We start from the raw sequence: 17,472 nt of genomic DNA on the forward strand, positions 1-17,472 counted from the left end.
AGCTCTTCAAAAATGAAAATACGTCAAAAAAGCCACTTGATCGTTCTAGTGTTAAGCCACGACGTCACGAGTATTCAATTGTGACTTTATAGTGGATTGGCATTGACAATTGAAAATACAGGATGAATATAGCTCATTGGACGAAATATCTGCACTATTGCCGTTGAACCGACTATTTTGAGGTTTCCAACCATCCGCTATCGATATACGTCGGCTATATCGGGTGGTAATTGTCCGTAGGCTCATACAACATGTTTTTGGAAAGTATTACTGACAGATGGCACAATTTTACAACTTGAAAAACACAATTTTTTTTTATAAAGGCCTTTGTTTAACACACTGTTTAAAACACCTATACCCTATACCTTATACCCTATACCTTGATTCTGAAAGGCTACTACCCGACGCGCGTGAAGGAACTATAGGAACGCGAATTCCCAACCAGAGATACATTGGATCAGATATGTGATGATCATGTGAATTCCTTCGCGCATATCATATTTTCCGCTTCATTCCAAAGTCACCATCCCAGTATCAGCGTCGAGGAGTGTCCTCTAAGTAGTCGTACATCCACGCTCTCCCGAAAGTTTCAAAAGCGAACCCTATTTTCGTGATGGGGGTGAGTGATGTGATTTATAGACACTTTGTGGTGTCATAAAGTGTTGAGTAAATTTTTGGTATTATAGGATGACTTCGTTTTATCGCTTCTGTTCATTCTGTAGTTGGTTATATCTGTGCTTGGAAGTACGTGTCATTTTTTCGCCAGAGTAGATTTTATACCCTACAAAGCTCTGGTTCGTTTATACACGAACGTGAACAAGGACACCTTACCTCATAATGGTAATTCCAACACATATCACTTTTTCCCTTCAAGTATGTCTATGTATATAAGATGTGCTGGAGTCAATAAATCAGAGTAATGCTGGATTGCTGGTGTCATTAGAAAGATGTCACACAGGACGATGTGACTGTATAAAAAATTTCTTTTTTCGTTTTTAATATCTTTTTGGTCAAATTTAAAGTGGATCCGGGGCTAAATGTCGGCCCACAAAGAATCCTTATCCGCTCTAATAAATCGTCCCAGCCCTGGAGCAATTTGGCAAGGTGGAACCTAAATATCATTTGCAGTTTCTTCAAGACTCTGCCACGGGGGGCGAATAAAGCTTATGATCTTATTCTCAGTGCGTTTGAGGGTCGAACACGGATCGACAATGTAGGATTGGCGATATATCATTTACAACTGGGAGTGCGTGTGAAATACCAAGCAAAATTGTTACCTATGCTTGCTTTATCTTATATATTGGTGTTTTATATACACAGTGCACCACCTTCCAAGGTTTGTTTGTGAACATGAACCTCTGAAATATCGATATTCACAGGTAAATAAGTTGGTCTGGTATAAATCTTTCGTTTTTGAAGACACGAGTTTGTATAGTATACTGGAACACGCCCTGCAAAGCCGAATGTTGCTTAAGCATGCCCGCGGGAGGGTTTAACATTGAGCAGAACGGATTATCGTGCAGACAAGAGCGGATTTTCGAGATTCGTCATAAATACTTGAATTTAGCTCTGCAAGATACCGGCATAATGCACTCCACATGCGACTTAGCTGAATAGTATGATCAGGAGGTTGTTCGTTCGCCTAGAAGTGCTATTGCCACTAATGAAATCATTTGCTATAAACGAGTTGAATAATATATAAAATAATGGTATTTATGTGAATATGGATATTTTATTCAATTGCATACTGTAGTTCTTTACCTCCAAGAGTCTATTTAAATACGAATCTTAGTTCAATATTTCGATAGATAGACGTTTGTTGGGTTCGTGTGTATTTGTCTCCATTCTCCATAGTCTCATTCGAGAAATCGTGTAGGTGTTAGAGGACAAGAGAGGGAGAGAGAGAGAGAGAGAGAGAGAGAGAGAGAGAGAGAGAGAGAGCGAATGGGAGAGAGAAAGAAAGTCTATTAAGCAAGGAACCAGGGAAGGAACATGAGTAAAGGATATTTAACGGGCAAAAACACGAAAGTGGTCGCACTGTAAACGAATAATTGTACTGCAATTGAGGTATGATTGGTAAACGACCACATGCGCCAAACGTAACGACCCGTGACACAACTGGAGGTAATCATGCAGAAGACGTAATGAATGCGTGATTCTATATCCAATTTTACCATATCGCGTACTTTAAAGTGAAAAAAAAATCAGCAATATGAGACGCGCCACGTTGAAAGTGTCTGGCGCTGACGTAGTGATAGACGAGATCCCTATTCCTGAACCTCCTCCGAAAGGCGTGGTAGTAAAGGTCAGTTTTGCGCTATTCAATTTTTAACAATACATAGTTTTATGGGCCAATCCGTACTTACAATGGAAACCCGGATACTGAGCACCTGCATGCAATCTTCAATGCTGCAGCCTGCTGCAAAATCAACGGCCAATATCCCTGAGCTTATAGATGACATCATGTTTTCCGCTCTCAAACTGGTTCGCGCTATTAGCGGATATTGTGGGAATTGCGATATAATTTCGATCAGCTATGCGTGTCTTTCGATCAATGCCCGAGACCCAATTTGACCACTGATATCGTTACACTATGAATTCTTATTAAGAACAACATCATGGCAGCCGTGCCATATAAGGAAAGATGATGCATTTGGTCTCACATCACAGTGTAATCCTGGAAGGATGCGCGTGATGGAATACTTATGCGGCCTATACTGATTCTCATATTACTTATAGCGTCTCGTGAGCTTATGTACGCTAGTGCGGAGCGGACCGACAAATTCTCTGGTGCGACGCCGATCCTGTTTTCCAATTCTCTGGTCCGTCTCCGGCCGTATCAGAAAAAGTACTGATCCGGCTCCGGCCAAAATTGAAAAAGTCCGGCCGGATATCCAATCCGGCTCCGGTCCATGCTCCGCGCTAATGTACGCTCTCACCATACGAGTTTATTTATTTCAAACACTGCTTAACGTTGCTTTTTAGACCAAGTTCTGCGGCATCTGCCACTCCGATGCTCTGTGGTTGGAAAACGTGGTAAATGACAAAGAAAATCCTAATCACGAGTTCGCTTTTCCTCTGCCAATTACCCTTGGACATGAAATTTCTGGAGAAGTTTACAAGATAGGCGAAGATGTCGGTGAGAATGAAGGAACCGATCTCATAATTATAAGAATGTTGTTCTGGTGTTTATTAGCAGACTATAGGATCACTCTGTAAAATTTTCGGCAGCAATTTACAGTAGATCGGCATCCAGATTACGAAATTTCCCCCCATCAACGATTCCCTCCGAACCCTGTCCCCTTTCCAAGCTTATTACATTTTAACAATTAACACTATCATAGATTCTGACTTGAAGATCGGGGATAACGTCTTTGTATATCCGTGGATCGGATGTCTGGACTGTGACGATTGCAGGAATGACCGCACGCAGATATGCAGCAAAGATGGAAATACTCTTGGATGGCAACACGGAGGAGGGTTTGTTGAATGTCAATAAAATCGCATGTCGCGTAGCTCCAGAAGTAGTCGGTAACGACGTACTCAAACAGGTTTTGCCTACTTTTCGTACTTGTACTTTGATATTGCGTACTTTCATTTTCTATACTTAACGCGAACTACTTTGGCCATCTCTGCTTAGTTTCATGCGTAGTAATCCGACACACCTCCCGGGCGTGCAGAAATGTCTTGAGTCAGGTAATCTTAATCGTCACGACTTAATCCGTCGCAATGGATTGTCTTCTTGCATACCTACTACGAAAACCTTTCTCAAATCGGAAAGATTGGGCGTTGGTTTATTCTGAAAGTAGAGTAACTCTAGAAAAAAGAGATCAGATACAATTGTTGCTACGCCAACGCCCCGCGAGAGTTGAACTTTGACATTGCTGTTGCCGATAACTCGTGAATAACGCCGTTCGCCAGCATTTGACCTTTTAATGAGGTGTTCAAGCGCCATCTACCGTTGCAAACATTGCAATGGCGACTGCTTTTATAATTCACGGATTAGCCACTGCCACGTCATCATCATCATCATTGGTTTATGAACAATTTTTACCAGTTCAATACACCACAAAATGCGATACAATGAAAAGATAGGAAGGTGTCAAAGCGACTAGGAGTAGTCTATGGAATCAGACACCCACCTTGGCCCTTGGGGGGCCACGAGACAGTTGCAGGGGGGCCACGATAATGAAAGATTTTTCACCAACTTTTTCATTTGACTATTTTGAATTCGTGCTATTTTTTCGGTGTCGTGCAGTCTGCTGCGTAAGATCGGAACCACTGCATCACAGTGGGTGCTTCGTACGTCACTGTTACGCTAACGCGTGAACTTTCAAATATGATCACAACTGTGGTAATGTCGAGGATCAGAGATGGCTGAATCTGGCATGCAGATAACGAAGACGGGGTCCTAGTTAGCGGTTGTACCTCCTCAGCAGGCTAGTTGTAGTTTCTCTATCACTCTCTGTCGGGAGTAAGGGGTTGGTACGATATTAAACAATATGAGTAATGAATTTACGGTTCGACGATATCGAGTAAATATCTCGGGTCTACGAAAAAAACGCAGATCGCACCGTTCTAGGGCTAGTCTTTCCCGGAACGTGATGCCCGAAGAACTATATCAAAGGTACATTCATTGCAGCCCTGGGCAGGGTTTGCGAATGGTGGCCTACGGTGGATGTTCCCAGCTGGGCAATGTTACTGACTTGAACCTGTACCTGTGTGTTGTTCTGCCGTATGGGGTGGGCGGTATGCCGGTATGAAAATCATGCGGTATGCCGTACGTGAGAAATCTGTAATGCCGGTATCCCGTATAGTTGTATTAGGCTACGTCAAGATGTACGGATGGTGCTCCAGCGATGATTGGTGTCAAAGGGGGGTTCGTCACGCTTGTGAAGAAAGAATGGCCCCACGTGACGTCACGGTAAGCAGGGAGCCACCGGTGGTAGAAGCCTGCGCAAGGGGGCCACGGGGAATAAAAGGTTGGGAACCACTGGCCTAGGCGATGTAAAGAGGAGGCATGCACACTGAATAAAAGTAAAGAAGATAGTATATAAAAAGAAAGCCACAAGTAATATAGGGCGGCATGTCATGGGAAGCGAGATCGATAAGTCAGTCGTGGTCCGGTACAGACTTGGACAACTAGAAAATTTTTAGCTTCTCTAAATTAGATTAGAATTAGATTACCGGCATTTCGCTCTAATTTAGTGAAATTGGACAACTAGAATTATCTAGTTGTCCAACCATATACTTGGACAATTAGAATAGTTTCAGCTTTTCCAAATTAGATTAGAATTAGATTACTGACATTTTGCTCTAATTTAGTGAAATTAGACAACTAGAATTATCTAGTTGTCCAAGTCTGGTCCGGTAATCTTGAGGATGGACTAGTAAAGATCATAATGTCCTCTCTAGTCAAATTTATGAATATTTCTGGCGAAGCAATATATTGTAGGGATGGTGTGAGCCTCGGAAAGGTTCAGGTTCGTGTGAACGCGAACCTTTTAGAAGGGTTCTGTGTGAACGCGAACGTGAACCTAACGCCGTCACGTGACGACATATTGCTAATTCCAATGGTATATATTAATGAAGTGATAGCCTATTAGTGTACACGATACCTAGCGACGACTCGGACAACAGTGCTGAAGTATATATCGAAGTTTTAAACGTCGTCAAATGTATCAACTGGGTCACTCAAATGATATAATAATCCCATGAAATCAATATCTTCCGTCGCCTTGCCAACAATTGCGACGAGGACTTGCAACGGAGCATAAGCTTCCGCCTTAACGGTCTATAGGCCAGACCGGACAGTACATTCGACGTCTGAGTATTGCTACGTTGATATTGAGCAGAATATAAAACGCTGCATCCCAATCGCGCGAATTTGTTTTTAGGATACAATAAATCTATATGAAATCAAGATTGACCTCGTATGCCTGCTAGATTTTTTACATCATACAGCGACATCAATTTCACTGATTGGTTGAATAAGCATCATTCGCTGACTACCTACACCTACCTACGTGTACTGTATATAGCTCTTGATATTGTGTGATTGCGGGTCATGCTCACAGCAGATAGTCACTAAATATTCGAGCATACTTTTGTAACAAAGCAAGTAAATTTTTTGAGATTGTGAAGGTTCATGCTCGTTTAATTTTGATTTTTTTATGCTGCCGGCGCCATGTGTATAGTGGCCCGCAGTTGAAATACAATAAATTTCAACCAATGAACAATGAAGGGAAAATTGTAATATATGAAAAAGGTTCACACAGTGCATAACCTACCAAGGTTCGTTTGTGAACGCGAACCCCTAAATTTCTGAGGTTCACACATAGAACGCGAACGTGAACCTCACGTTCACACCATCCCTAATATATTGTCTGTCGCGTCTCAAGATGTGCAGAATTTACAGTCATGATTAAAAGTAAGACCCCCATTTCATGATAATCAGGTCGCATCGGGTAGGACTAGCTTAAATAATAAGATATGCATTATTTTATTACTAGCTTTGGATCGTACGTAGTTGTTCAAGAAAGCAAGTTCGCTGTAAAGGCGCCCCCGACTATCGAGATGCACCATGGCGGGATGTTGACTTGCTCTGGGCTGACCACGTTTTCTGCAGTCTCCAAGATCAAGCCTCACTTCGAAGGAACAAAAGGTTAGCATGTGCGTCGTGATGCGACGTGACTGAAGTCTTACTTAGTAGATTTCTCCTTATCCTACGCTTCGAATGATACGATAGATGTTGACTCCAAACAACGCACCAGTATCCAAAATTGCAAATCGTCCAACTGCCAGAGGCTGTGATCGTGTCCAGAATGTTAGGAACGAAATACAGATGATTTGCGGTCGATATGTCATCAGCAAAATCCGTGATGGTCGGTTCGAGGGTCACGTAATTGGCATTGCGGGGTACCACAGCTATCCGTTCTATAATGAGCATTCCCAACAACGCGTGTGATGCTCTGGCGGTTTTGTGGTTTGTCATAAATCAGACTAGGCTGTCCGCTTATCATGCATGGTACGGACAATATATTGATATGCGTTAACGTTTGTAGCAGAGAGAAAAAAATCGAGTATATACTAAGAATCTACTACATACGCTTATTCACTGCTGACGATTTCGCGGTAGAATGATATTTATATGATTGCAGGGACGCAATACCTATTGGTGATAGGAACAGGCGGACTTGGGCTATTCTGCCTTCAATTCGCCAAATTCCTTCTTCCTCCAAACACTCGGATTATCGCTGCTGACATTGAGGTGGGCTATCTTTATGGTAAGCTGTGGACTGATCACCACTTCACAGAAACATCATTTCCACTAACGCACGTAACTTCGTGCATATATTACATATGTTTCGCATGCTGTGATACTGTACCAATCGAGATTCAAAGCCTGCCACTGTTGGAAATAGTATCGGGAGTATAATTGTTGCTGTTAAATTGGCTCTTAGTAGCACAGGAGTGCATAATTTCAGTACTCGAAATAATAACCTCTCTCTTCTTGACCGGAATCATTACATTGCGGTTGCAGTAGGCCTGCTCAGTACTTGCATCATTGTGCCAACTCTGTTGGGCTGGTGGTACAATTCTCAGCGACATAGTTATAATTTCTAATGCATTCTATTCCCAGGAGAATAAGTTGGCTACAGCACTTGAGCACGGTGCGGATGACGTGATATGGTGGGATCGTTCTAAAACGCCGAAGGAAACACCGGATGACGACGATGATTTCGTCCGACAAATGTTGGAAAAATCGAACGGCGGTTTTCACGGAGTTATCGACATCGTGAACTGTCCCGCCACCGTGACGAGAGCAATGAAAGGAATGCGCAAGGTAAAGTGAGACCGAACTTCTGGTTTGGCTGAGATATGGGCATGCGGCACTTGAGCATGTGGGTTCAATTCTGGGTTAGGGTTAGATTTAGGTCAGGATATAGATAAGTAGAATGTCCCGAGATTTATTGGAACACATGCGCATCAAGCCCGGAGAAAAGGTCGTATCTGATTCATCCCATGAAGCCTATAGAAAAGAAGTCGAGAATTCTGCCATTATCAAGCAACTAATGTAACCCTTTTTCCTAGCGCGGGCTCCTAAATTCTTTTGGGCGGATGAGTGCCCGCCTTTTGTCGTGGAATTCGGAAACTTGATGCCATTATTCATTGTATCGCCTACTCATATTTCGGGCAACCCGAATTCTGTTCTCAACGCGAACCCGAGTCTAATCTGGGTTCGCTGTGCAGGGCGGGGCGTTGGCGCTCGTGGGAATGTTCGGCGGAAATTTGGACCTGCACCTGCGAAACTTTATCCGTCTCGTGCCGACGGTGTACGGGATCAAAGTCGGTTCCTTCTCCACTTTCTGCAAGCTGTTGGAATTCGTTGCACAGCATCCGGTGGGTCATCATGCTTAACCAGACAAAACATATTTCAAGTCAGTCGGTGATTTCTTGCTAGTCCTGCTGTTTTCACAGTCGTAAACATATCCTGCAAAATGTAACTTTGCATGCACTTTGCCAATTTTACATTCAGATCAAATACCCGCCGTGCAGTTTCCACAAACTAGAGGAGCTTCAAGACGTTCTGAACTTGATGAACGCCAGAAAGATTACAGGCAGAGGGATCCTACAATATGAATGAAACCGCACAAGAGTCAGTGAAGAGAACAACGAATAGCTATTCATATTATGATGCATCGACCAATAAACGTATCGGATCATACCTAGTAATTTATTACGTAAAACTAACACCACTTGCAGTGCGATATTCAAAAGTGCTAGCAAAAATTTCTCCGTTATAAGCACAGATTGCAATTGTCTGACAAGCAATATTGGTAATGTGGTCGGTAAATATGGACAGATCGTCAGACCAATTTCTACTCAAATAAATGCATATAGACATCCTGATGATCAACAAATTGAAGTTGGTGTTCCTTTGTACTCATCACAATAGATATAAGTGCACTGTAAACGAAAAATTGTGCGTTAGTCGATTTTCACCATAGCATTGTGTAAATCTGGTAAACGACAATTCCATGTCCCGATTGTGATTTCACATCCGCGCAATGGGTAACAATGAGACAAACACACCGATCCTAATGAATATATGTCCCAATTACCAACCCATGTTCCACCAATAGATTTACAATGTGTAAGCAGCTGTAGCCGGTACGTCGTCGATCCGTCTAACTGTCGGATAAGGTCAAGGATTCAGATGCAGTTGAGCACACTCCACTTTTCATAAGGCCGGTCTTGTTACTAGGAGGTTCGAAGCCACTATGGCTCCACAACAGGGCGCTAACGCAACCGCGTATTAGGAATGGTGCGATCCTGAGTTACGAATCCAAATGTCATCACTGACCGAAGGTCACGAATGCCACACGACATTCTGGAATGTAAAAGTCGGGGTCTGCAATATTCTTTTACGTTGATGTGCAGAGCCAATTTGCACGTGGCATCGCAAGCAAATATTTGCGACTCCATATATCTGAGGATCTGCTGTCTTCACAGCAAATATAAGGTTATATGACGCAACGCGAGGCCATTGAGCTCAGATAACGGCATGGGAAAGGAGGGTTGTGCAGCTACATCCTGTGTTAGTGGATATTTTCGCACTTCACAGAAATATAACTTGGTTAGTCTAGAATTCGGGGATACTCAACTGATTTTTGCAAAGGTCCAGTTACAACAGTCCGTTATAACTTGCAGGAAATAATTTACTGTCGTGCAAATGTAATACGGCATAACTGTATACAGAATATGGTAATGCTAGAGTTGCCGTACGTCCTATTTTATGAGGATTTGTCCTCTTTTTTGAAAATTCCTGTTAAATGTATGTGAAAATTGGACTGAGATATAGGAAATCAGCACGGAAGCAACGGCCCGGCGGGTCTTTCGGGAGTCGAGCCAGAAAGACAACTTTTATAGTCAACCAACAGAAATCTCATTGAAAGTGGGTAATTCAGGAGTCGAGGCGGAAAGATGAGCTTTTTTTTTCAGTCAACCAACTCCAAAATCGGAGTAAATTTACCAATTTTTCCGGATTTTTCTCCGGGTATTGCAAGTATGAAAATTTTGAAGGTGTGTCCACTTTTCAGATTCCCAAAATATGATAACCTTAGGTAATGCGGTATTAATAAAAGCAATAAGCAACATATATTTATGGTTTTGCCAGTCACAACTAGTGGGAGGATTGGTATTTTTTTAATTCCGCTGGTACTTTAAATCTTGAACTTGTTAAAAAAAAAATACCAAGTAAATACTAAGGCAGATACGGTCCGGATTCAACACCGAAAAGGCCCGCCAGATTAGTAGCCCTGATTTAGATAGAATAAAACTGCTGCGTGGTTTATTGCGCATAATGTAGGCTTACCATGTTTTGGAAATCTAAAAAGAGGACAATTTTTCAGAAAGTTCAGACATGCCAAACCGGAGAAGAATTCTCCAAAACCGGTAAATTTTTCCCACCTCGTGATCGGTTTACTAAAAAAAAATAAAAAAAGGTCATCTTTTCGCTCAGAGCTAAATTCACCGTTTTTCACTCCGAAATACCCGCTGGAGTGTCACTTCTGTGCTCATTTACGGCATATCACTCGCAATTTCCTCTAAATCTGACCTAAATTTTCAAAAAAGTGGACAAAATCTCAAAAAAGAGGACGAAAGGGCGTCCTCCGAGGACACTTTCAAAAAAGTCAAAAAAGAGGACAACTGCTCTTAAAAGAGGACGTATGGTAACCCTAGCATAATGATAATATTCTCACTTATGATAACTGTTTGTTTTTATAGTTACGATATCCACAGAACGCTTTAGATTTACCAGACACGCGGCATGATGGAGCAAGCGAGCTTGACAGCACCCGGAGTACCTCTCGAAATTCAACGAGGAGAAATTCCGGAACCGCCCCCAAAGGGGGTCGTCGTGAAGGTAAATTTCGTTAAACAACACCGATCTTGATTTTTATAAATTTGGGTTATCGTCATATCAACATTTATATTAATAAGTGCATCGGGTCAGGTGTTAAACAATGTCCATTCAAGTCGTCACTTTCGCTCAAAACCGCTATGCCTGCGTTGAGGGGTTGATAATAGATTGGAAAATGCCGCTTTCAATGGCATTATACTGGTTTGAATTACACGTTGTACAGCTTGTGAAATATCTTTACTGCGCAGTCTATCATTATAATCATTGGCTAAGATGAATGTTGCTAAACCTATTAATGCGGAGGCTCGCGTACAGAAAACGTGCTTGTTTCAACTCTGTTCGAAAACAATACAATTCTTCAGAACATGGAAATATTGGCGATTCATTCCAGTGTGGTTTGTCGCGTGCGCTCGATAACATAAAAATAAAATTCAGCACACTTATCTATATAGTCGTGATCGTTTGGCTCTTGCTATAGTTTTTCCACTGTTACCTTTTATGATCTTACGAATCACGACAACGGAGTTTCTCTGTTTCCAAAGCTGGGTTACATTCTTACACCAGGACCCTATAGGGTTATGTATAGCATTCATCAAGGTACAAGCCTAAATAGCTATACAAGACGGTATCTTATGTGAAGCCCCAACTAATGATGCTACATATTCATATTTTACCGAAGACCGACGACATTGAGAATAGTCTGCGAACAAATTTCAGACTTTTTGATCTAGTAACTGCTTCAGTAATTAAAACATTAATGACAATATTAGCATGGCTAAGTTACATGTATACTAATAAATCCCTACGCGAAACACACCCTGAATCAGTCTATTAGCTTATTGCAAGTTTACAGGTAATAATAACCCCCATCACACTAACATATGTAAGGATAAATAAACGGTTCCAAACATCATTTAACTACAGCGTGGGGTGAAGGCTACAGACTGCGCGCAAAGCAATACATCTGTCCCGGTCGAGCAATGTCAATTGTCCATTCATGATGAGCCATAATTTAAGAAGAAAACATATTTCATATACCAACGAAATTTAAGATAAATCAAATAACCTATTATCAAGTAATATGTCCGACAAAGCTATGTCCTATGCTTATTATGGAAATACTACAGTGCAAAAAAAGTGTAATTGACTTGAAGACTAAAAAGTGCGCAGTATACGGGTCGATAAACAAGAAAACTTCCGCGAATATATGGACATCAGTCCAGCAATCTGATTATTCCATTCGATCCTCATAAGCTAAGGGTAATCATATAATTAGAATCTAAAATACCTAACATCCTCCCTCGAAATGCGATGTCGTCCATTTCCCGCCTAATCAGGACTCGCATCATTTCATAGACACAATACTGCGGGATATGCCACTCGGACGTCATGTGGCTTAAGAATGCTGCCGACGTCACGAAAGACCCGAAAAATACCTTTGCAATGAAAATGCCAGCGACAATGGGCCACGAAGTATCGGGACAAATCTTCAAGATCGGAGCATTGGTCGGTAGGTACCTTTTTCCTATACCCTGCCGCTACAGTGCTCAGAAATGCCCAATTGCCCATATGCATTCAATCGCTCGTGACGAATAAACATTAAACAAGCTGTACTCTTGTCTTCCTTACAGGGCGAAACCGAATATATTTCTTGTAATGTTTAGTATAGATAACTAGCATGCGGATTGCGGACATATGTACCTGACTGCACGGTTGGGCAACCATCAGCTCCGGATAGAAATCAGCATTGCTACGAAAAATCGAAGAGCCGCGATAGGTAGCCTAATTGCCACGGTTATTGTATTTGGCGTTCTGATTGTTCAGAATAATGCTGATTATCGACTTTTAAGGGGAATTTTAGGGCTGTTGCACTGTCCTGACTTAATTATAATATCTATTTGAGGATTCACTGCGACACCTTTCGTTCAAGACCAGTTTTAATGTATTGTTGCGCTCTGGTCGCAAGCTATAAGATTACCAAGTTTGTTCACGAAACTGCATGCTGCGGTGTCTGGTTGCCCAACCGCGCAGTCAGGTTTCTTGCATCCGTAAGTTAGGTTTCTATATTCTCATTATCGGAGCTCAGTGAATAATAATTCTCTAGCCTTGAAGTTAACCATAATGACCAATATTCAGATGATCCAAGCCTAAAAATCGGAGATGACGTGCTCGTATATCCGTGGATAGGCTGCGGGAATTGTTTCGATTGCGATAACGACAGAACGCAATGCTGCTTAGGACGAATGCACAAAGTCGGATGGCAGCATAGCGGCGGGTAGGTGTGTTTGGCGAAAAGAACAGTACGACATTTTGCGCCTGTTACGTTACAGTACGAAATAACGACATATACATCGTGCTATATACTATTCTACAGAACTGGGTGATTTGTAATGGCAATCGCCGATTACCTCATTTTAAAGTAATGTTAATCCTAATCGTTCGTTTAACATATCTCGATTTCTTGGTAAAAGACGATTACTTGACTTTATATTATACCATGCAACATTCGTGGGATCAAGTAATTACCGACGATTCGCAAGTCCCTTCGAGTCAATGCAACTTTTAAGTCGAGTCAAATCCAGTCCTAACTAAATCGCTACAAATAACATGGGAAATAGATCAGTCAGTGAATTGAAAGTTGACTTGAAACCGTGACTCGCTAGTCACGAGTGATTTCATATCTCTCATAATCTAAGTTCTCTCATTTCTCAGAGTCCGAGTCAAGTCAAGTCATTTTAGAGTGGGGACTCGAATCAAGACAAGTCAGTAAGATGTAACACGAGTCAGAATATAGTCAAGTCTTCACTCATGCTTTCGAGTGACTCAAGCAAACAGAACAATCGATCTCGGTTGTTTTCATTGGGCCGTGGATGATTGACAGGCCACGCAGTAACCGTGTTATCTCCCTGTAGTTTGCAATGGTTAAATAGAACACACGCCTTAAGCAAACCATCTTATCTCATGGCGCATAATGCAGCATCACGTCATTTTTGTCCCAGCTTCGGAACGTACGTCACTGTGTCAGAAAGCAAATATGCTGTAAAGGCTCCACCGAATATTTCTCTAAACGTCGGCTGCATGCTGACATGTTCCGGCCTCACAACGTTTTCAGCCGTCTCAAAAATCAAGCCATATTTTGAGGGAAAGACGGGTAAAACTTGTTTTAAGATTGGTGATAATCCAGCAATGAATTAAAGCATTGAAACGTATTCATTCAGGTCAGCAAACTATATTAGTCATTGGTGCGGGTGGATTGGGACTGTTCTGTCTTCAGTTCGCGAGAGCTCTCTTGCCCAAAGGAACGCGGATCGTCTCAGCCGACGTGGAAGTGCGAACACACAATAGCATGTACAATACGACTGTTCAAAATACTTCTTCTAATTTCACTTTTTCACTGAATAAATTGATATGTTGCCTACAAAAACTACTGAATTCATAAAAAAACGGGAAATTTATTGAAATTCGATATTAAAAAGAAATACATATGAAAACAAAGTTCATTCATGGCATGTGACGGACTTGGCGAGAGTAAATACTATTATTTTCGAAATTGATAGAAATTTCAATCTGGGTGTAAACCGCTTCTACTGGTTAGAATTAGGCAAAATTTGTTATTCAGCGTTCTTGTAGCCAACCTAACAATTTTAACATTGAAAAAATGAAACTATGGAAAAAGTTTTTTTAACAGTCCCACTGTACAAACTAGCACCATCCAATCTTACGCATACATTTTCTTGACTCAGCAAGCAAAACTCGACACGGCTCTCGAGCATGGTGCGGATGACGTCATCATGTGGAATGCCGCACAGACTTCGGACGGCAGTCCGGCAGATGACGACGAATTCGTTCGTCAAATGAATGAGAAATCAGGAGGAGGATTTGATGGTATCATTGATATAGTCGGGTCGAACGGGTCGGTGGCAAGGGCGCTGAAGGGTCTCAAAGTGGTGAGAATTGCTTGGCGCTGGGCTCCCTCACAATGCGAAATATGTTGAGCTGCTTTTATGCAGAAGTGGTCAACGTATGACTACTTTGCTATGACTGTTACGTTCCTGCAGAAGTAGAAGGAAAGCCGTAAATTGCTACTCAATTACCAGTAGAAGTCTCGATTTGCAAGACATGACAAAATTATTACGCTTGAAGCAGAAATCGGCGTGTCTTGACACAGACTCAAGTATGTAGTTTCAAAAAGTATATTTCGTCGATGCGTCGTATACGGTCAGCAGTTAATCGGAGATCGATATGACTTTCAATAACATTGCAAGATACATCTTCGAGACCAACGCAAAACGACCAGAGGCACTGCAACTTGGTACTATCTTCGAAAATATGTTCAGATACTTGGACACATAGGGTTTCATATGAAGAGCTCACTCATAAAAGTGTCGCAAACTTATCCACAAGTACTTTCAACTTTTAAAAAATCAGCATGTAAAAAAGGGAGTAGGTTTGCGTGGTGTGAAGATGTAATAATCATACGGCAGTGTGGATTCGGAAGGTCGCTGAAATCTGACCTAGCCCCATACAGGCCTGTTCACGTAGACATTCACAGCTCGGTTAGGAATGTCTTGTGCTACTAAACCAGGCTGCGTAGAGTTTGAAATAATAGGATGTGTATTCCCACCCGTGTACCACCCCTGATATCATGGTGTGAATATCCACCCATAGCACACGAAACCAGAACCTACCTCAGACTTATACCGCGGAAGAAATCGAGTTTAATATTTAATTCCAAATTATGCATGCACGATTGCACGTGCACGTAATAGGAGAGTAAGGAAAGTATGCACGTAGGCACATAGGATTTATGACCGCGATATAATTCTGAGTTAGGTTATGTTTTCGTGAACCACTCTTTCCGGTCTTTGAGATGTAAATACACACTTTTTCGCTAAGTGCAGCAGTACAATCATTAATACGCATTCTAGGATGGAGCCTTGGTTTTGGTCGGATTGTTCGGGGGTCAGCTGACGATCGATTTACGAAGATTTTTGTGGCGAGTTCCGAACATCCATGCCATTAGAGTTGGCCCCTTTTCAAACTTCCTAAAGATGGTGGATCTCATCAGCAAAACTACGGTGGGTGGACTATAACCTACATGGAATCAATCTTAAAAGTATACGACTCTGTTCGCAAATATGTACCAGGGAGATTGGTAAATGCGAAATTTATTTCATATTTCTACGAAACATATGCTACTTTGCGGTATGGACAACAGTCAGTTGCACAAATTCACAATATCATAGGCAAGCCCATATATTATACTTATATAATTATACATATATTAATCATGACTGCCACCACGCGACAATAATGATCACTTTTTTCAAATAGATCAAGTATCCACCGATCACCTACTTCAAGCAGGAAGAGCTCAACGGCGCGATAGAACAACTAGTTCAAAGGAAAATAAACGGACGCGGTATATTGAAATATTACTAAGCGAATGGGATTTGGAATCTTCACGGTATGAAAGTTGGATTCGACGGCGAAAGGGTTGCTATAATGACGAAAGAAATGTTTTCATTTAATTTTGAACAATTTCAATAGAACGATTCGAAACTAAATTACATTTTCAGCACTGATGTGCTCTGATGGCTGGCTATTCCTACTACTTTATACTATTATGAGTATACTGCATACGTAGTTGGATCTATCAGCTATATGGATGCTACTGCGCACGCAAATGGACATGGTATTCAAATTAGAACAATCTCAAGTACTTTAAAACGGTCGTTTTCACGTTCGATTTTCGACAAGGAGTGCATACTATCCTCCGTAAAATCAGTCTTTGTTTCCTACAAATAGAAAATGGCTTGTTCAGGTGCAAGTGGGTCGTTAAACTCGAAAACCATTATGCGCTTCAAAGGCTAAATACAGTACAAAGACAAAGGCTTTCCGAACTGTGCAGCTAAAATTTTCGAAGTTATAGTAGAAAATGCGTCTCAGTGGCTTGTCCTTGTGCCCAAATGTATACTTCCATACTGAGGTCTATATTCATTTCCTACATATTAGTATGTTGTCATCAGATTACCGCTTCCCTACACGTTTTTAAGTGGAGAAGCCTACGTTATTAACAGGTTGCTAGCACAGGAATCAGCCCAAACCGATCGACATGTCACTAACGTGGGTGGTGAATTTAGTATGGCGCTCTGCAAGCTTCTAGTAAGCGCTGTGATTGCATTTAAACAATAAAATGCACCGACACCGACGATGTAAGCTATTATAGATCTGAGTGTCATACCACAAGTATCAGGAATGAGAGGGTGTCAAAATATAATTCACCGCATGCCAGAAGATATATTTTCAGTTACTTAGTAATATAGATATTTAGTCCTATATACAGGCCGTGTTATTTTTGGCATTTCAGGAGCCAGATGCCAAAACTGCCAAAAATAAAAATTTGAAAATGCCAAAAATAAGCAATTTTTGGCATATGCCAAAAATAACACGGCCTGCCAAATAGTGTATTTCGTTCGTGGTATTGTGTTAACAGGACCACGTTACAAGCGAGAAGAGCGTTTGTGAAAGGCAGGTTTCTTAAT

General features: G+C 41.6%; 1 protein-coding gene across 1 annotated transcript; it reads left to right on the plus strand.

The window, feature by feature from the left end:
• The first annotated feature begins 1,933 nt into the window (after positions 1-1,933).
• On the plus strand, positions 1,934-16,508 carry LOC145444150 (uncharacterized). Its single transcript, XM_080322072.1, has 16 exons — positions 1,934-2,305; positions 2,986-3,139; positions 3,345-3,480; positions 6,513-6,664; positions 7,161-7,270; positions 7,643-7,846; positions 8,254-8,403; positions 8,540-8,641; positions 10,817-10,930; positions 12,284-12,437; positions 13,064-13,202; positions 13,927-14,078; positions 14,146-14,255; positions 14,671-14,874; positions 15,856-16,005; positions 16,262-16,508. The coding sequence occupies exons 1-16, from the start codon at positions 2,213-2,215 to the stop codon at positions 16,367-16,369; spliced, it is 2,232 nt and encodes a 743-aa protein (XP_080178198.1). The 5' UTR covers positions 1,934-2,212; the 3' UTR covers positions 16,370-16,508.
• Positions 16,509-17,472: the final 964 nt, after the last annotated feature.

Source organism: Botryllus schlosseri, chromosome 8 (assembly GCF_051294905.1).
Source record: "Botryllus schlosseri isolate E-star chromosome 8, Bs_hap1, whole genome shotgun sequence".
NCBI lineage: Eukaryota > Metazoa > Chordata > Ascidiacea > Stolidobranchia > Styelidae > Botryllus > Botryllus schlosseri.